We start from the raw sequence: 20,517 nt of genomic DNA, 5'->3' as shown, positions 1-20,517 counted from the left end.
GATCCTACGGTCTTGGCGTGCATCCGTGCGTCGCTGCGGTCCGGTCCCAGGTCGACGGGCACGTGCACCTTCCGCCGACCACTGGCGACAACATCGATGTACTGTGGAGACCTCATGCCCCACGTGTTGAGCAATTCGGCGGTACTTGCACCCGGCATCCCGCATGCCCACTATACGCCCTCGCTCAAAGTCCGTCAACTGCACATACGGTTCACGTCCACGCTGTCGCAGCATGCTACCAGTGTTAAAGACTGCGATGGAGCTCCGTATGCCACGGCAAACTGGCTGACACTGACGGCGGCGGTGCACAAATGCTGCGCAGCTAGCGCCATTCGACGGCCAACACCGCGGTTCCTGGTGTGTGCGCTGTGCCGTGCGTGTGATCATTGCTTGTACAGCCCTCTCGCAGTGTCCGGAGCAAGTATGGTGGGTTTGACACACCGGCGTCAATGTGTTCTTTTTTCCATTTCCAGGAGTGTATCTGTAAGCAATGCTAACCTCCTCATCATGGACGCATCTGGAGAGATCTTGTGCATTTTGATGTGTGCCATGAGTAAGAATGCTGTGGAACAGTCTTCGCTCAACAGCAGTTACAGATTCAGCTCACTCTGTCCCTTCACGAGACATGGAATGTAGCAAGTACAGTACCATCCTACTTCTGGTCAGTTGCATATTACATCGGCGTCAGTGTTGCAGGCAGAGTTGGTCGAAGAGAATGTGGAAAGATCTTCCAACCTCCAACTTTATTCTATATTGCGAGTATAATCTGTGACTGCCATCCACATAGGAAAAGATGGCCAATCCTAATCGTAAATTCCGCACTATGATCGAAGTGCTAAAAATTTGTAGATAACCTGACTGCATCTTCGTAGAATGCTGTCTGGTGTACTTTGGTGTGTATGTGTCTGAGAGTTAGCTATGAATGGGTGTACTGCACAGTCATCGATCCACATTCGCAATCTAGGTTATGGTACTCGCAAAGTAGTGGAGCAGTTGTTAAGCGACGATACAGAAATTGGGAAAATTGCTGCTGTGCCATTGAAGGGCACTGAAATTACGGAAAAACTGGTAAAACTGATCGCACTTTCAACTGTGGTGCTTATTACAGTACATAGTCCCATATACACGGTGTCCTTCCCATCCCATCTGTCCTCTGGTATGCTGCCGATTATCACATAATGATAGTCTGACACCACTTGTTTGAGGTGGACAGAATCTTGGTGGGAACAAAGCGATCTGAGGATGGCCAGAACCGAACCAGTGATCGCGTGCATGGCTACAATATGAGGAATTATTGCTCTCGGTTTCTTCTAAATGGAACACTGAGATATCTACTGCCCAATCACCGTGGAAGATGGTATTCAATGCACAGGTCATCACCTTCAGACAGCTGTAGGTAAATGCTCCTCAATGCCGCAGACTCTTCCAGTTTCGACGTCTTGCGATGTCGTCCACATTTGTGGCAATAGGAAACACTTTCTCTGTCTTTTATTTCGACCATCCTGTGTATTGTGGGAGCCGCATAGTTAACACCATGCAATGCCCAGCTTTTTGTGAGAGCCAATGGACCGCAACTCAGTTTAGCATCTGACAGACCACGAAGTCATGGTAGAAAAAAAAATGTATGGCTTACTACACAGCTGTAATGATACACTCATTCGATGTGTCACAGCGAAAGACAGTGTATCAAACTGCTTATGAAACAGAAACACAAGAACATTCTCCTTGTGATTGATGTTGATATGGTCTTCCTTCAGGGCATGCGACAAAATTTTACACAGGTCTTTGCAAGCGACGTCAATCACTGGTCGTTTGCTCCAGTGGACCAACACATGTATATTTATTTAATGGGCTCACTACATATAGTCGATGTTAACGTGCAGACAGTATTTGTTTTTCGATGTATCAGTAGAGAAAGATGCAGTAAATCTTACTGAGTTCTCTATCAGGTGATGCTAGTGAAGTATTTATAATTGGTAGTTTTACTCCATTGGATGTTATAAAACCAACAAGGAGAGGGAGAGAGAGTAGTAAAAACTGTGCTGTCAAGGATGACTTGGACACCATCACACAGTTTTATTTCCATATGATAAAGGAGATGAGGACATGTACAGTGTGGTATTTATAGACTATCATTCGAAATCGATGAATTGTAGATATTATGCTTCTGCATTTTTTTGTTCTGTCCTTGTGTGCTCTGCATGGTTGTGAATTTCCTCCTGTGCGTTAGTGTGCTATTTTTCTTGTTGCGAAAGCTCTCTGCCAGTCAGCCTTCTAACTAATGGAACAGTGCTGTTGAAATGTAATATTTCGAAAGAACTAGCAGGCGTCTGTGCCTTGTCAGGCGACTTTTCTTACTCGTGGATACGATATGGGTTCAAATGCTTGATATGGAAGACTGGAAGATTAATGAGAATACGTTAGGTAAGCGATACACTGACGAAAGGGGAGTTGACAGATGAGCTTTATATCGCTTCTTCTAACTGTTGTGGGAAACCATGTTATAGCCTTGCACATTTATCTCGCTAAGTGACTGCAATGAGAATATTAGGAGCTGATATGAAGATTCTTAACGAGAGGTATTCGGCATCAATCTTTTGTTTTCTCGATAAATAAGAGACAACATCAAATCAGATGTATTCCCGAATTTATAAAATGATGTATAGTATAATAGATATCCTATGAGACGATTCATTTGGTTTCTTTAAGAGAGCTCAGAAGTGAGTAGGCATCCTATGACTCCATCATGAGCCAAAAATAAGTTTAATATTCCAGTCCTGTGATGCAAGACATAATACACTCCTGGAAATTGAAATAAGAACACTGTGAATTCATTGTCCCAGGAAGGGGAAACTTTATTGACACATTCCTGGGGTCAGATACATCACATGATCACTCTGAAAGAACCACAGGCACAGAGACACAGGCAACAGAGCATGCACAATGTCGGCACTAGTACAGTGTATATCCACCTTTCGCAGCAATGCAGGCTGCTATTTTCCCATGGAGACGATCGTAGAGATGCTGGATGTAGTCCTGTGGAACGGCTTGCCATGCCATTTCCACCTGGCGCCTCAGTTGGACCAGCGTTCGTGCTGGACGTGCAGACCGCGTGAGACGACGCTTCATCCAGTCCCAAACATGCTCAATGGGGGACAGATCCGGAGATCTTGCTGGCCAGGGTAGTTGACTTACACCTTCTAGAGCACGTTGGGTGGCACGGGATACATGCGGACGTGCATTATCCTGTTGGAACAGCAAGTTCCCTTGCCGGTCTAGGAATGGTAGAACGATGGGTTCGATGACGGTTTGGATGTACCGAGAACTATTCAGTGTCCCCCCGACGATCATCAGAGGTGTACGGCCAGTGTAGGAGATCGCTCCCCACACCATGATGCCGGGTGTTGGCCCTGTGTGCCTCGGAAGTATGCAGTCCTGATTGTGGCGCTCACCTGCACGGCGCCAAACACGCATACGACCATCATTGGCACCAAGGCAGAAGCGACTCTCATCGCTGAAGACGACACGTCTCCATTCGTCCCTCCATTCACGCCTGTCGCGACACCACTGGAGGCGGGCTGCACGATGTTGGGGTGTGAGCGGAAGACGGCCTAACGGTGTGCGGGACCATAGCCCAGCTTCATGGAGACGGTTGCGAATGGTCCTCGCCGATACCCCAGGAGCAACAGTGTCTCTAATTTGCTGGGAAGTGGCGGTGCGGTCCCCTGCGGCACTGCGTAGGATCCTACGGTCTTGGCGTGCATCCGTGCGTCGCTGCGGTCCGGTCCCAGGTCGACGGGCACGTGCACCTTCCGCCGACCACTGGCGACAACATCGATGTACTGTGGAGACCTCACGCCCCACGTGTTGAGCAATTCGGCGGTACTTCCACCCGGCATCCCGCATGCCCACTATACGCCCTCGCTCAAAGTCCGTCAACTGCACATGCGGTTCACGTCCACGCTGTCGCGGCATGCTACCAGTGTTAAAGACTGCGATGGAGCTCCGTATGCCACGGCAAACTGGCTGACACTGACGGCGGCGGTGCACAAATGTTGCGCAGCTAGCGCCATTCGACGGCCAACACCGCGGTTCCTGGTGTGTGCGCTGTGCCGTGCGTGTGATCATTGCTTGTACAGCCCTCTCGCAGTGTCCGGAGCAAGTATGGTGGGTCTGACATACCGGTGTCAATGTGTTCTTTTTTCCATTTCCAGAAGTGTAGTTATTAAGCTGATTAGAACAGATGTTTTTACCTGATATTATACTTAGATGAAATACTGTCTACGCCGTACTTTTACAGGATTTTCACAGTAAGCAACGATATTTTAGCGATGTGAAATCGCCTGTATGCCTCGATTTCTTGTCTTTGAACATGACTCCTGTAAAACGGATAAATCCGATGTGTCTGGTCATAACATACCAGTCTCAGCACGAGTTAAGTTGTTTTTTTTTTAACTGGGGAATGGCGGGGGATGGGGGTCTATGTCGGGATGGAATTGGCTAGAACTACTGTATACATCTACGCAGCTGTTGCTTGACTCTCAGTGTGTTGCAGGCAATGGTAAGAGTGGTCATGAGGAGTCGACAATTGGGGTCATGTTAGCGTAGCCTCCAATGGGTAGTTAGGTACGAAGAATGTGCCGACGTGTCTGCTATTATCCACTGCAAGGGGGGGCGGGGGTAACGAAATGACCGTTGTACTGGGTGAGTGACGAGACCAGTGGACATATGTGTTGTGTGCGAGAGAAGGTTCAATATGACAGATGTTTCCACTGGTCGATGGTCCCCCACGTAAATTGGTCAGTTGACTGCTTGGCGACAGTCTATCCGACCTATGAGCGTTCAGTAGGACCAGCATGTGGATGTTGGGGGGTGTGTGCACCTGCCGGTATGGCTCAAAAATACGTGTGCTGGTCTCTGCTGACCGGCGCCCTCGAGACGAAGCAGTGCCCCTACTGGCCGCAGACAGAGCGACCGTGGTTCCCAGCAGTGTGCAGGCGGCATTCTCTTCACGATCATGAGTGTGTTTGATGAGTTAGATTTTTTCACCGGATATGGTTAGTAGAGACGTTGTGGTGGAGGAGGGTGCTTGTGTCCTCAAGCATCAGTGCATACGAGGCCTCAAACATATTTAACACTACGATCTATTTGTAGCGTAAATTTAATTTAATTAATTTGCATTATATTTGTGTGTGGTACACAGAAATTGAAAACGTATTTTTATTACAAAGAAGGATCATCGTAAGGTGGTGGTGAGTACTTTAAGTGATCTATTTGACTCCTTAAAATTGTTAATCAATTAATTTGATAAGGCAGTGCAAATGGACTATTTCTCTCTATTTTTGATATCGAAATTGCGCCAGCTCTTCCTTTACCCCCACATTAGCCAATAGGGACACAGTGCTCTGAAGAGAGATGAAAACCAGCATCACCATGTTTGGAGATGTTGGTTCACACATACTAACAGGAAGTAGCCTCTTGAGAGAGATAGAGATAGGAAGTGAGTTTGGAATTTCCAGATCAACAGAATGCCACCACTTGATGTTTTGTTTGGAATGTAGGACCAAAGGAGGCTGTTATCTGGTCCATGGTCAATGGTATTTAGTATCGTGTTCTGTAACTAGCACATTGGGTGGCTTGTGACCTCTGTGACGGCTCCGAGACGACAGATACACACAGGACACCCTAAATGGCATGTGTTATACTGCACTTCATTCCAGTTTATTACAGTTATTACATATCGAAAGGGGGTGGGGGTGCAGATGTGAGCTCTACCCAAGTGTATTCCACAAACTTATTAAATAAAGAATATGCATAAGAATGTTATTGATATTGATTTGAATTTCATGTCCAGAGATCCTTCCTCTCCAGCTTACATTGATTTTCCCATCATTTTCCAGATTGGGGATGGAGGGGCTGAAAGGTTTACCAGAGGGGGAGGTGTTATTAAATGACAGATTTAATTAATCAGTCGATTATCTGATATCAAAAGTGTGCTTTTGTAGGCGAGTGGGAGGGGGGAGGAGTTGGGGATTTCCTTGAGGTTGGGGAAGGAGGAGGAGGAGAGATAGGGGTAGGTGGTTTCTCAGAAGGACAGATTATCCCCAGGGGCTCATAAATCAACCCCAGGGCCTCATATCAATTAGAATAACATTAGGTTAAGGTCATAAATCAATCAAGATTGCCCCTGAATCTATGCTTGTCCCGGAATGTATTCAACCTGTACAAACAAACTGTACCCACACCTCTCTTAGTCTGCTACTTCCAATTTCTTATTTCTTCTGCATCGAAGACCTTCTAAATTTAGTATTCTTTTCTTCAAAACGTTTCTTATTGTTATGTCCAATTCTTTGATGTTGTTTCTTTCTAGTTCTTTTCTTATTTCTGAAATCCATGATACTATAGATTTCTTTTTCCATAAATATGGGATTAATTGTTTCATTAGCATGTTTTCATTAATTGGTAGATATACTCAAAGAAGATTAATCTTCGCTTTGCCATTACTTCTCATATTTTTTTCTATATTTTCGTAGAGCTCCTCAGTACTTCTCCTTTTTCAAACATTTTATGTAATTTTTATTAAGTTTCTTGAGAACTGGGAAAGTACAGACAATTAACAATTAATAAGTCTTCTATAACTTGCTAAGTCTCTTACACTTCTTTAGTGTTATGATAATTTTGCGGTTTAAGGACGATAGCACACCATTCCAAAATACTATAACCTTTTTGAACTACTTTTATTTCTATCCTTGCAAGGTATCTTACAGGTCTTGAGCATTATGACAATTCTGCGATTAAAGGACGATAGCATACCATTCCAAATTACTATAACCATTGTGAACTACTTTTATTTCCAGTGGTCAATAGAATATTATTCAAGCCTAATAATACACTGCAGTTTAAGCAGTTTTGAGGAGAGAAACAACAAGAAAGTTCAAAATATGGGAAACACCCACTAATAAAATATGTGAAGGATGTTTATATTATTAATATGAAAAACATTGAATTCCGATAGTAAAATAGATCGTTAGTGATCACTGATAAAAAATTGGCGAGTACAAGGTTCTACATTTCCATAATGATTCACTTATTAATTTTGAACTGTGGTGCAATCTACATTGTTTGGATGTTGCCAGTGGTTGATACAATGGTCCTTATTAAACAACATACATAATTTCCTACTTTTTTATTTCTGTTAATTAATCAAATAGCATTTCTAGATATATCACATATCATTACATACCATGTGTTCATGTATATTAAGTTACATATTACATTCTGAAGAATATGCCAGCACCATAGCCACCATTCAGATAGTGGACTGGGCTTTACATACTGAACATATCTAATGACCAGATGAATCCACAATCGTCTTTCCGTAACTTTAAGTGCTTTGACTGCTCTGGGAGATGGCTCATTGGAACTATGACAGATGAAATATTACTTCACATTATTACATGAATGATAAAAAGGTTAACTTATTTTTAGACAGTCCTCTGCCAGAGGAGTGCTTGATAATTTACAGTTGTCATTGACTATTATAGCATTGCTTGATATACTAATTATCAAACTCTTCTCGTAAAGAACAGTGTTCAACATTTACAAAAGTATATTTCCATCTGAGACTTGGATAACACTTTAGTCCTACTCTGTGATGTTGATGACACTTGGATAACACTTTAGTCCACTCTTTAGTCCTACTCTCTGATATTGAGTGCTTCAGCTGTGGTCAAGAATTGGGCAGAGCTTTCCTAAGCTCATCTCTATATTGATCTCCATGTGAGGGCACTGTTGTGCTGACAGAGAGGACAGGTCTTTTTCAACTCCTCTCATTTGTCATTGCAGATTGCAGCGAGATATTGCTAATGTCTGTGGTATCGAATTTGGTCCGGTGCCATGAACTTTGGATGATACCACATCTTTGCTCCCATCGCTAGCCACAACTTGGAGCATGCTGCCTGCAAGTCTTGCATTGGCTTGGCTTTACCAGGCTACCACATCATTTCCTAACACAGTTCAGCCAACCAGCCAGGAATGTTAGCATCGCGAGATTGGTCAGCTATCCAGCCGAGCTGGGCATGGCAGCTGCTAGCATCTTCAGGATAACACTTCATCTCTGAGGTCCATAGGTTTGACACCTACTATCCAGCACCCAACAGATGTAGGCATGAGTTACCCATATGAACTGTTAGAAAATAAATAAAGGGCTTCTGCGATTTGGGCTCATTCGACTCAGCTTGTTGCACCAGCCTCCACCAAATAACACCCACAACCTCTCTACATATATTATTTGACTATCATTGGCTATTTCAAATATTCAGTAGTGTTATTTAATAAAGATCTTATGCCCTTGGCTAAAGGTGCTGGGATCATTTACGTCGTTAATTTCCTACGAAGGCCGGCCACTGTGGCCGAGCGGTGGTTCTAGGCATTTCAGTCTGGAACCGCACGACCGCTACTGTCGCAGCTTCGACTCCTCCCTTGGCCATGGATGTGTGTGATGTCCTAAGGTTAGTTAGGTTTAAGTAGTTCTAAATTATAGGGGGCTGATGACCTCAGATGTTAAGTCCCATAGTGCTCAAAGCCATTTGAACCATTGTCCTATGGGAAGCTGTTATACTGTTTTAGTCAACAATTTAACATACCTTTTTATGTCTTTGACCTGTTTTTTGCTGTTTAGATGTAAACAGTGACTCATTCTGGTACCACACTCATGCAAATGCCATGTAGAGTGCAGATTAATGTTTTTTTTTCCAATGTACATTATATTCTGAAAGACACATTCACTTGTGTAGTCAGAATTTCCAGTATTTTAACTAACTCAACACAATATGTCCTTCTGCTGTTAAGTGTCACAATTCGTATATGGCTTTCGTGTATGATAAAGACAATTAGTATGATCCCAACAGTTATTCACCATAATGTGGACCTACAACTGTGGACTAAATGTACATATGCAAAAATAGGTTAATTTAAAGCGTGAAATACTGCAAGTTGGAGCAAGGGTTCGAATAACATAACAAGCTGTAGATGTTTTCTTTGCCAAAACCTTTGTATGTTCTATCCATTTCAACTGGCAGTCCACATTGATCCACAAAGATTTGGTCTCATTTACATATTATAATATAGCAGTGTTGACTCCCAGTCTAGCAGCATTATGTTTTTTAGTCAATTGGAAACTCATATAGTTTGTCTCCTTAATGGAAAGTACTACTTTTTTGTCAAGAGAGTATTTATGAATGTCTTTGAGAGCATCAACGGCTTTTTTGTCAGTTGTGTTGACGTTTTGAGACCAGGATGGTGCTGTTATCACAAAAGAAATTTTTTTCTTCATCTTTGATGCACTGTAGGAAATGATTAATAGTGATTAAGAAAAGGATTAGACCGAATACAGTCCGCTGAGATGCACACACATTGTGTGAAATTACAATTCGTTGTATTCTGTTATCTAGATAAGTCTCTAATCACTTATCAGCTACACCTCTGGTTTCTAGCATCCCAAATTCATGTAAGCAGATTCTGTGATCACCAGTGGCAAAAGGCTCTGAAAGATCGAAGAAGATGCCAATCACATTGTGATTTCTGTCCAGTGTTTCAATAACAGGTTTTGTAGACTGTGCTACAACAGACCCTGTAGCTCTTTCTGGTCCAAAACCAAGTTATTCATTGCCAAGTTGATTACATTTATTCACATAATTCATTAATCTCAATTTTTAATTTATTTTCATTTTGTTTCTATTACTTTAGAAATACATTATCGAAATTGGTCTGTGGTTTTCTACAGTTTTACCTCACTTTTTTTAGTACAAGAATTACTTTAGTTGGTTTCTGATGTTTACGAAAGTAGCTAGCTTGAAATAATAAATTAATTATTTTTCATAATGGATCTTTTAAGGTATTTATACGTTCTTCAAGGAAATAAACTGGAATTTCATCATGTTCTGTAGATTTTTTAGATTTTTATTTGCATACTGCATGTATATCATCTCTCACAGTTGCCAGGAACACCACTCGGTTTTGTGGTTGGCGGGAGCACCACTCAGTTTTCTAGTTGGCAGGAGCACCACTCAGTTTGCTGGTTGGTCCTGATGGGTAAAACTTTATTATCTGAAAATTCCTAATGTCACTTCTTACCAGTACTGTTGAAGTATGTCAGTGTGTCATTTAAACTAGGTAGCTTATTTGTATATTTCTGTTTTTAATTTGTGAATTTAGGAGTTCTTTCCCAACATTTGTTGTCTCACTTTTTTTTATTGTTCCTAACAGCTTCATTTCCTTTATCTGCTTGAAATATTTCATTTTTTAAAGTTTTTGCAGGTAGTGTTGCCTTTGTGTAAAATTTCGTTTTTTTCTGTAAAACAGCAAAAATTCTGGGTAATTTTGTATGTTTTCCATGGATGCCAAATACCTAAGACTTGCAGGATGTTTTTTGGTATTTCTTGTCACACATATATTTATAACTGAAGTTGTAATGGAATACATTTTTTTAGAAAATGCTTCTTCAAATTTTAATTTTAATAGTGCACAAATTTATTAAACATTTTGTTCACATTTGTTTGCCGTTTTCTCCCTGCCGCTTTTCCTCTTATAACTGAGCTGTGAATTCTCACAGATTTGATTCTTAGAAAACCCTTATGTATTCAGTTTAGCTGACTTTCCTATGTAACTGTCTGCTTCTAACAACTATCAGAAATGATTTAACATGCCTAGATTTTGAACAAATAAAAGGCATTTTCTTCTGTTGCTTTCTGTTTCCACGTGACATAATGTTGAAGAAGACTGAAACTTCCTGGCAGATTAAAACTGTGTGCCAGACCGAGACTCGAACTTGGGACCTTTGCCTTTTGCGGGCAAGTGCTCTACCAGCTGAGCTACTCAAGCACGACTCACACCCTGTCCTCACAGCTTTACTTCTGCCAGCACCTCGTCTCCTACTTTCCAAACTTTACAGAAGTTCTCCTGTGGAAACCAAAAGCAAATAAATAACCAGTAGCTACCAAAGACTCGAGCCAGTTCAGCTGAACCACTGGTACAAACCAAATCACAAACACACATATTCTCCCGTATAAAAACAGTCTATTTCAAATACGCTACACCTTCATGACGTCACATTCGAATAAAATAGCGAAAATTTTGTAAGAACCAAGATTATAAATATTAACACTATTCGTTTCGTTCGCAACAATTTAAATTTCTGTCCAATCTCACCCTCAAAAAACGTTGGAAAAACAACCAAATATATGTGACAAACAAGGTTATAAATATAACCACTAATCGTTTCATTCGCAACAATTTAAGCCATGCTCTTAGATTTCTGCTTGTCATTACCCTCAGAAATTGTGCCGTGTATGGGAAGAAAGTCAAATATGTGTGAGAACCCAAATGCTAAATCTGAACGCTATTTGTTTTTCTAGCCACAATTTAAGCTGTAATGTCAAGTTCTTGCCTAACCCCATCCTAGTAAATCACGATCTGCTTGGAGTAGACAGCATATTTACACCAGTAAGGCAGTCGCAGATAACTTTTAATAACAGACCACTTGAGTTCTTCGCATCTTAACACTTATGATGTCAGACAAGATGTCACTGGTCAAAGCCGACGAGTGAAATCGGACTGTGCGCTTGATCCTTTTCTGGACTACGATGACCTTGCTTGTGCATTATTTTGTGCATGTCTTCTTTCCTTATGTCAGTACACTTGTGTCATAGCTCTCATTTCCTCAAAACCACTGTTCGGACACACTTTAATCCTTTGACTTATTAGTAATTTGTCCCTTTTATGCAAAAAAACCCATGTGTTTTCCTTCCAGATCATGTATGTTAGGAAAAAAAGCATTTGTAGTGGACTGACAGATTTTTTTCTGTGGGTACTGTTGCCTTTTTGGGTCTCTTTGTTCACCAAAGATGATTCACCTAGGTCACGAGTGTGTGGTATGTCTACAACTTTTTCCACTATTGCAACAATAAGATTATAGCAGCTATTTTGTGTTCGTTTTAATAGACATTTTCGCCATCTGTTATCACACAGGATTGTTTTTATGAAACTCAGTTGTTTTTAAAGTCCTTCCGAGTTTCCTGCAGACCTACTCCAGATTTGGCAACAACCTAACTGGCGCATTGTGTGTTTTTTACTATTGTTTCACTATCTGATTTACAATGATATATTTCGACTATTCTGGAGTACGTAACAGATTTACTTGTAGGTTCAGCGTCAACAATAAGATGTCGGATCGGTTTACGTATGTAGGGAAGTTTAAATTCGTCTGAATGAAGTTTTGATTTTGTATAATTCCTTGGCTCGTAATACGTCTGGTTTCGTCCAATTTCTTTGCGTTGTCATATGAATAAACATTTCACCGTTTTTTTTTCAACTACACTTAATGTTCTTTGGTTATCATTAGTTAATAGCTGTTTTTCCAGGAAGATTTTAATCGCTTTAAAGTATGATCCATATGGATATAATGCGTTTTGATGATCTATCATTGTGAAGATATGCAAGTGATACTACTTACGCAATATTTAGTATAGTATAGTATATTCTAACAACACTTCAGACTATTTTTTTATTCACTATTCGATTATCTATCTTTGTAATTTTAACTTGAATAGATTCGCAGTACAGCATTTTTTGATATATCTCGCCAACTGCCTAGGAAATATTTTGTCATCGTGTCCCTTAGTTGTCTTTAATGTATCGATTGTCGATATTAGTCTTTGTTTGTCGTTTCGAAGCGCTTTGCATGATACACAAGGAGAAATTTGTGAGAGCGTCCTTCTTCTTGGTAATGTGTGTGGGACTTTAAGAAATTGTGTATTCGGCATTAGTTTATTTGTTCTACGTGCGTGTGGTGCAGTGGAGCGTAAGTAGTTACAAAAGTACCAAGCGTTTATTTTATGCGTTTTAAACCATTCATTGAGTAACGTATCCGAACAAGCAATGGGGATTCAAACGAAGGAATTATCTACGCGCCCTTTTCCTTGTTTACGTACAGAAATGACATACTGGTATTGTATGCCAGTAAAATCATAGTGTTAAATGTTAATTGTTTGTCAGATTTAGCGTACAATTATTTTACGTAGTGACCTCAAGTTTGGTAGTTAAACCTTTTGTAAATATTCGTGTGATTACATGTTAGAAGACAATTATTTTCTTCCATAGAGTAAGAATGAAGAAAAAGTACGCGGAAGACGATTCGGAAAATGAGTTTTCTGTTGACGAACCTGAAGAATTAGAAGAATCTGATGACGACTGGACTCCGGCAGCAAGTGAGGTACGTAATGCCGGCGTTTATTGTAAAGTCATAGTACGTAAAAAGTTCACACAATTAAAGTGCAGAACGTGTATTCAGTATATTTCGAAACTTTGTGGTTTTGAGATAATGTTTTCTTTTCGACTTTCGTCCATTATCAGATAGTTTATTCTTGTGTACGTTTTGTGTCTGAATGAATTGACACTTTTGTCTTTTGTACATCACTGTCATCGAATATGGAGTCATTTTCAAGACCTGCGAAGTATTTTGTGATTATCTTAGTATAACAAATAAATGTAACTAATCGCTGAATTCCATAGAAATGTTTCAACACGAGTTTAGGTGCTAAATGACAGACTTGTCTTAGCATCAACACCTACACCATAATGTCAGATGAAATTGAGACCCCAAGTTATTATCTATGGTACTTGTAATTTGCAAATGTTATTTACTTGTTTCATAGTTAAAATTCTCAGTAAGCTTTATGATGAGGGAACATGTCAACAGAACAAATGTATGCAACTGAAAAAATAATGAACTTCTATTTGGCTGCATGCTTGCTATTTGCACTTGCTATGGCTAAACATCTCTGCTCAAGAATTCCTGTGCAATATTAGCTATGGGGCAAACCCTGTAATCTAATTTGAAAACACTTCAGCTATGTCACATTTTTATTCCTCTGGGTAGATTGCCAAGAGTTTTATAGTTGGATATTTGACACCTCTCTTTGCTGAAGATATTTTTTTCCTTCTGGTGTTATACTTGTGAATATGTTAATCTCAAACTTGGATGGATTGTTGGTAACATATTCATAAGTGAATAAATGTACTGTGAGGCTGTGGTTGATATTACTAGATGCTTGGATAGGTGGACCAACATGATGTAAATCTGTGAACTCCACACCCAATTCTAATTAAGTTTGTGAACGCCATTAGATATCAACAGATTATTTATTGACCAGCTGTAACTTACGCATTGAGGAGAACTATCCATCCCCATGTATCTTATCTTGCGTAGTTTATGTATTTTGTATGTGTTTGTGCGGGCGCGAGGTTACGTAATTTGCACCAAAATACTATTTGATGATTTATCTACTATGTAATTAAACTTACCTGTTATGCAATTTTAGATATTTATCGTTAGTAAATATGGAAGGGATGCAGACTTCGGGCTATGCTATAGATCAGTTGCATAAATACTGTTTCACGTAAAAAATTTCAGCTGCCTAACTGAGACCTCGATCTATGCTGCAGATTTTTCCCTCTGTATTAACAAGGTTTAAAGGTAGGACACATTTGTTTTAACTGTGCCAGCAGTCTTAACTTGTACTGGTCAGGTATATATAGATGTTTGTTTCTTGGTAACATTTGGAGAAAACAAACTCCAAGGAATGAAGTAAGTTTTCCAGAACATGCTAGTATTGGGGAAATACATTTTCACGAGCGGATCAGTTAGATTTTGTCACCAGTTGGAAGCTAATATAACAAAATATACCCAGAAATTAATTAAATATAGATTGATAATGTGACTGTAATTTTACATGCTTTCAAATCTGAATATCAGAAATTTACAAACTGGTCTGTTAATAAGCTTTAAAATGTGGCTGTCCGATGCCAAGTGGTCTAATTGTGAAAAAAGTTAATGCATGACCATCACAGATTTTGAAGAAATTTTGTATGAATATATGCACAAGTTCCTAATAAACATTAGTAAAGTGTCATGATTACTAATTCAATGCTTACGGAGGTAGTCATTTGTTTGATCCCATAATGCAACTATCAACAGTGCACCAGAATTTGAGACATGTCTTTGGAAATATTTTCCTGAAAGAAACAAAGTAGGCTAATGTTGTGCCTTTTGAATGAAACAGTGAAAAACATTCGGGTCGACAGAAGCGTCCGATCCCACACGTCGGCTTTGACCCGTGACGTAAGGGTGTTGTGTGTAACGTCATGACGGTGCGGAGTTTGATTTGTGAGTGTGGCGTGTTTCTAGATGTCGTCATCTTGTGGTTTGTTCTCCTCTCTGGTGGTATGTTCAGGGTTTTCGTTTTTGTGGTGTAATGGGCTCAGTTTGCTTTTGCTCATTATCCAGGATTGTTAGTGTCGGCTGTGTTTGTAGTGAAATTCGTTTCAGTGAGTTAATGATTTTATGTGAAGGTTAATTTAGTGTTGTTCGCTGTACGTCGTGTGGTAATTTTAGTAAAATTAATCGGTTGTTATTTTTGTTGAGGAATGGATATGACGGATAAAATTAACAGTGCGCAGGTCAAGGGAAGTGTTCGATCCCAATGTGTGGCTGTGTGTGTTGGTATCGGGAGATGTTTTTGCACTGTATAGGCCAAGGGAAGTGTTTGATCCTAATTTATGGTATCGGGAGCTGCTGTTGAGCTACATAGGCCAAAGGAAGTATTTGGGGAGTTCTGTGATGTTGATTTTTTTTTCGTCTTTTTGTGTGGTTTTGTATGTGGGTGGGTGTCTGAATTTGTTTATATTTAGTTGCCCCTCCCCCTCCCCCACCGAAAAACACCCCATTTCTCATGCTTGTCCCGTTAGTATCATTAGGCTTTTTGTGGAAAATGTGTGTGTTTGTTTTCCGATGTATTTTCGTCCTCATAATGTGTACATAACTACTTTATATGTGCCATATTGGAATCGTGGTTTATGGTCGTTTGCGCCATATTTGTGACGTTATGGGTCAAAGCAGACAGGTGGGATCGTACGTTTCCATACTTCCGAAGATTCCGTAAGCGATTTTCTTATTGATAATTTGAATCAAAGTCTGCCAAAAAAATTTTCTTGAAAATAATGTGAACTTTAGCTTATTCTAACTCTGGAAGTAATTGCAAGATAAACGTGAAATTTTGCACGTAATGACTTAGCAAAACAGGGCCTTAAAATATGAAATTTCATTTTTATACTGCTTATCAAAACTTAGCAAATTCAGGGCAAAGGTTTTTTTCAAAAATGGCTATTTTTGGTGTACTTCTACAAAAAGTCATCTGCGAACTCTGCATGTTCATTAGAAGCCATCGTGGATCATAGCAACTCTAAAAACAGGTTTACTTTGGTACGTAAAAGGTGAACACATGTCCGTGAGTCATAATGATAGTGACTCGGGGACATGTGTTTATATTTTATATACGAAAGTAAACCTGTTTTTATTAAATAAGTGTTCTCACTATTATTTACTGATCTTTTTACAATTTCATGATTTTACATCTGGCGTTTCGTGGGGAGCGAATATTTTTCTTAATTTATGGCCAATTTTGAGCTTATGTCCAGCACAATATGTTAATGGCATAAACTGGGCTTAAAGGCTGTAATTAAATAAACAATAATACAGTCAAGTGGCAGTGTGTTCATTGAAAAATTATTATATGACTTGCTCAGCAACATCAATAACTGTTTACTTTTATACAATTTTTCATAAGTACTCTAGTGTTCCTCATAAACTGCAAAGTATGCGGATACAAAGTACTCTATAAAATAGCATATGTATAGCATTACAGAATAAAGACATATTAATAAGTCTCTGTAACATCAATCCCTTTTTATAAAATGTCAGGCATTGTCAACTTCACTAAAAATTACACGTGATAATGGCTTAAAACCTGGCTGTTTACATAGTGTGTGCTTCATCTCTTATGCAACAATTTTACTGTCTTTGGTAATGCACAGTTACATTGGGAAGTTTATAACCAGTTTGATTTTGTAATTACAGTAGAAAAACAGACTGAAATATGTCACATTGAGTTGTGACAAAAGAAATTCTATTTGAAGTTTTTAAAGATATTTGGACTTTATCTCACTTCTTAATCAACTTTTGATATTGCTTCCCTAGAGTACTAAACGCTTGTGTAACCTAATAAAATGTGAGATTTAATTTGAATGCCATCGGAATATGGGCCCATTTTCAGTGCCTCATTGTTTTTTAAAAGCTTATATGCAGGCATTGCCAAACCATATCCAGTTTTTAGGTGGTTTAGAACATGACCTTTCTAGTGAAAATAGCTTGAGTTTGCCACAGATTTCTTTGTAAAAGTGAGCCAAAAGGTGCCATTTTTGGGCGTTTTTGCAAAAATCAGCTGTGCCTTCAATTTGTTAACTAATAGAAAGCAATAGGGGATTTAAGTTTTATATTTGAAGTCCTTGTTTTGGTATGTTGTTATGTGCAAAGTTTCAGGTTTATCCCACAGTTACTTCCAGAGGTATAATAAAAAGCTAACTTCTCATTTTTAAAACTTTTTGGCCACCTCTACTTTCAATTATCCACTTGAAAATTGCTCAGTATATCTTTATCATTTTGCTCAAAAGTGCAAAATGGCATTGTCGGAGATATTATGTATCGAAGTTGTGGAAATCTCGCTGGTGCGCTGTGCTGTGGGTCAGACAAATTACTATATGTCTTACAAGTACTGAATTAATGACCGTGAAACTGTACCAATGATTATTTTGAACATATGTTAATGTTCATGTATAATTTCATCATAATCTTTGAGGGTTATATGGGACCCTCTAGACCACTTGGCATGGAATGACCCAGCAAGTAATTTAGAAGTAAAGGAAACCACTCACCAAATGACAGTTGCCATTACAAGGCACAGAAAACTTACTAGCTTTTGGAAGAATGGATAGCTAGGTTTGGTGGGAGGTAGGAGGAAGCCAGGAGGATTGCTGGAGTGAAAGTGTCTTGCAAGGAAACTTCCACCTACATAGTTCAGAAAAGCTGGTGGTGGGGGGAAGGATCCAGATGGCCTAGGTTTTGAAGCCATTGAATTCTAGTGTGTTGTGTCCCTGTGTGGGCAGCGTGGTTCGTAGGCGTACTCTGGCAGTGGCCATTCATTCTTGTCGATAGCTGGCTGGTTGTCATGCTCTCATAAAACTGTACAGTCATTGCAGCAGAGTTCATATGACATAACTGCTTTCGCAGGTGGCCCTGCCCTTGGTGGGTTAGGATGAATTGGTGACTGAGGTAGGAAGTGCTGGGTAGGTGAACTGGGCAGGTCTTTGCACATGGCACTTCATGTATGTTGTTGAAACTAGGCTGTACTAGTACTCCTCGTGAAGACAGAGTAAGATTGTTGTTTTCAGAATCTGTGTAGGAATTGCCTGTAAATAGACATGGAGAAGCCCCCAACTTCATTGTTAAAGATGAGACATGATATTGTGAAATTCTCCTCATACTATTAAAGATGTCTTTGTTTCAGACAAATTCAACTCTGACAGTGATTGTTAAGTATAGCAAGGATCAACATAAACACAGGGAAAGAAAGGTTTAAACTTCTGAAACTGAAGAGGAATGCATTTAATCTTGCAGAACTTAAAGATGTTAAATTTCACAGATTTATTGATATATTGGAATAAGATAGAAGCAGGGGTGGGAATACGTCACTCAAGAGGAGGTGAAATATGCTACAGTTCTGTGAGTCAGTGTTAGAAATGCTTTTAAGAAGTGGGCAGTTTGATTTGTTTCTGATGGTCTGTCACGGCATTTGTGAACTATCGGCGTATAATATATATTTAATCTGAACAAAACAACTTTCAGAAAATGTAATGAAATAGGGCAAGTAACAGGTTGGATGATGTTTTGAGACTAATGGAATGACTTATTTTTATTGAGTAACCTTGTGTTGCTCTTCTGTGGGATTGATGTATTCTTTCTTTAATCAAAACCATTTTATAACTGCAATACAATCCTTGTTGACTGAACTAAAGGGGGAAGACAGTTTGAATAACAGTTCTTTCGGTTAAATCGTGAACACGCAGTAAGAACTACAGTATTTTGTTTTAATGCAGAACAAAGTTTTAAAGGGTTTGAAAGAGAAAAACAGTTTCTACAATTTCTTGGTTTGTGATTTTTTTACAAATTGTGTGTGGCAATCCACTCCTCTGCCTTGAATGTATCAAAGTCTTCGGATCCAGGAATTCTTTTTACTATTTGTCAAGTTCTGAGAGTTTTCTCCTTCCACAGCATCATACAGTTTTCTCCAACACTTTGATAATTTTCTGCTTTCACATTATTCCAGGGTTGGGCAAACAGGCAAACTCTCATATTTATTGCCTTCACTGGGGAATACATATTTTTTTCTTTTACATGCCACAATCTTGAAAGATTATTGTTTTTTTCCCCACAATTGTGCCATTTAAATGTCGCCATTGCACCATGATCCAGTGACTGAATCACGCTGGTAACATTTGGGAAAAGGAAATGCACAAGTAGGCGACACTTTTTAAACTCACAAGGATGCATAGTTGCACTATTAGTAAGTTCTTTCTTAGGTAGACCTTTTTAACTAAAAAACTTTGCAACCCTTGGTACAAGCAATCACTAAAACATTTGTCAAAGAGTTCATAAAACACCCAAGAAGCGTTGTGGGCTCTAAGAAAACCTGTACGTGTAAGAAGCATTTGATGCCAAAAGAAGTTTTCCGTTCTTTTTCCTTTCGTGTCTGGAGGTAGGCATTTCTTTTAAGGAAGCTAAGGATCTAGTAGCCAATGTCATAAAATTAACACCCATTTCAGGAGCACTATAAATATGGTGCTTAGTTTAGCCTCGGCTGTAATCTCCAGACTTAATTTTCAAACCATGACCTGCATCCGGGTTTGCAGATAATTTTTCTCCACATACATTATATTGCTGACTGGCATGTTGATTTAAAATCTGTCTACCCACCCAGAGCTTTAAAAAAGAATTTTTTTGTTCTTCACTTAACAACTCTGTTAACATTTTGTTAAGCATTTCTTTGTGTTTTTGGACCTGTGAGAGCCAAGTCTTTTTCCTCATTGTTCTGTGAACTGAAGATAGCACCTTTTTGAAAGTTATGTTTTCTTCTTTGTTTTTCTGCAGAGTTTTCACATCTTGCTCTAGAAATATAGACTTCACTCGTTCTGAAATGATAGAAAAACCAGTGCTGTAGTTTTCAATAAAGTTCCTTTTCCAACTTCTTTGATAAGGACTAATCAGTGAAAGTAAGGCAACATACTTCTGCTTAGTTGCTGTGACACAAAAATGCACAGCCAGTGGAAGTAAACCACTTGAATGCAATCTTGTTGGCAGTGTAGCTATACTTAGGCTGGAAAGTTGGTGGCTGGGGAAGCAGGATTTGGCACTGACCTCTACTCTCTAGCTACAGCCTGGAACACTCTTGAATTATTTCCTTGTAGTACCATTTTTATTTGTAGGTTTATGATTTTAGGAGACATTTTGGGTAACCTAAGTTTCAGTTGACCTGAGTTAACTGGGGCTGTACTGTACTTAGCAGTAGT

General features: G+C 39.5%; 1 protein-coding gene across 1 annotated transcript in view; it reads left to right on the top strand.

The window, feature by feature from the left end:
- The first annotated feature begins 11,932 nt into the window (after positions 1–11,932).
- Positions 11,933–20,517, top strand: part of LOC126356134 (nucleolin-like) — a 37,382-nt gene continuing 28,797 nt past the window's right edge. The window contains exons 1-2 of the mRNA XM_050006844.1: positions 11,933–12,859; positions 13,159–13,270. Of these exons, the coding sequence (XP_049862801.1) occupies positions 13,166–13,270 (105 nt within the window). The 5' untranslated portion in view covers positions 11,933–12,859; positions 13,159–13,165. The remainder of the gene's footprint in view (positions 12,860–13,158; positions 13,271–20,517) is intronic.

The sequence above is a fragment of the Schistocerca gregaria genome, chromosome 3, assembly GCF_023897955.1.
Source record: "Schistocerca gregaria isolate iqSchGreg1 chromosome 3, iqSchGreg1.2, whole genome shotgun sequence".
NCBI lineage: Eukaryota > Metazoa > Arthropoda > Insecta > Orthoptera > Acrididae > Schistocerca > Schistocerca gregaria.
This window is presented reverse-complemented; position numbering and strand designations above follow the sequence as displayed.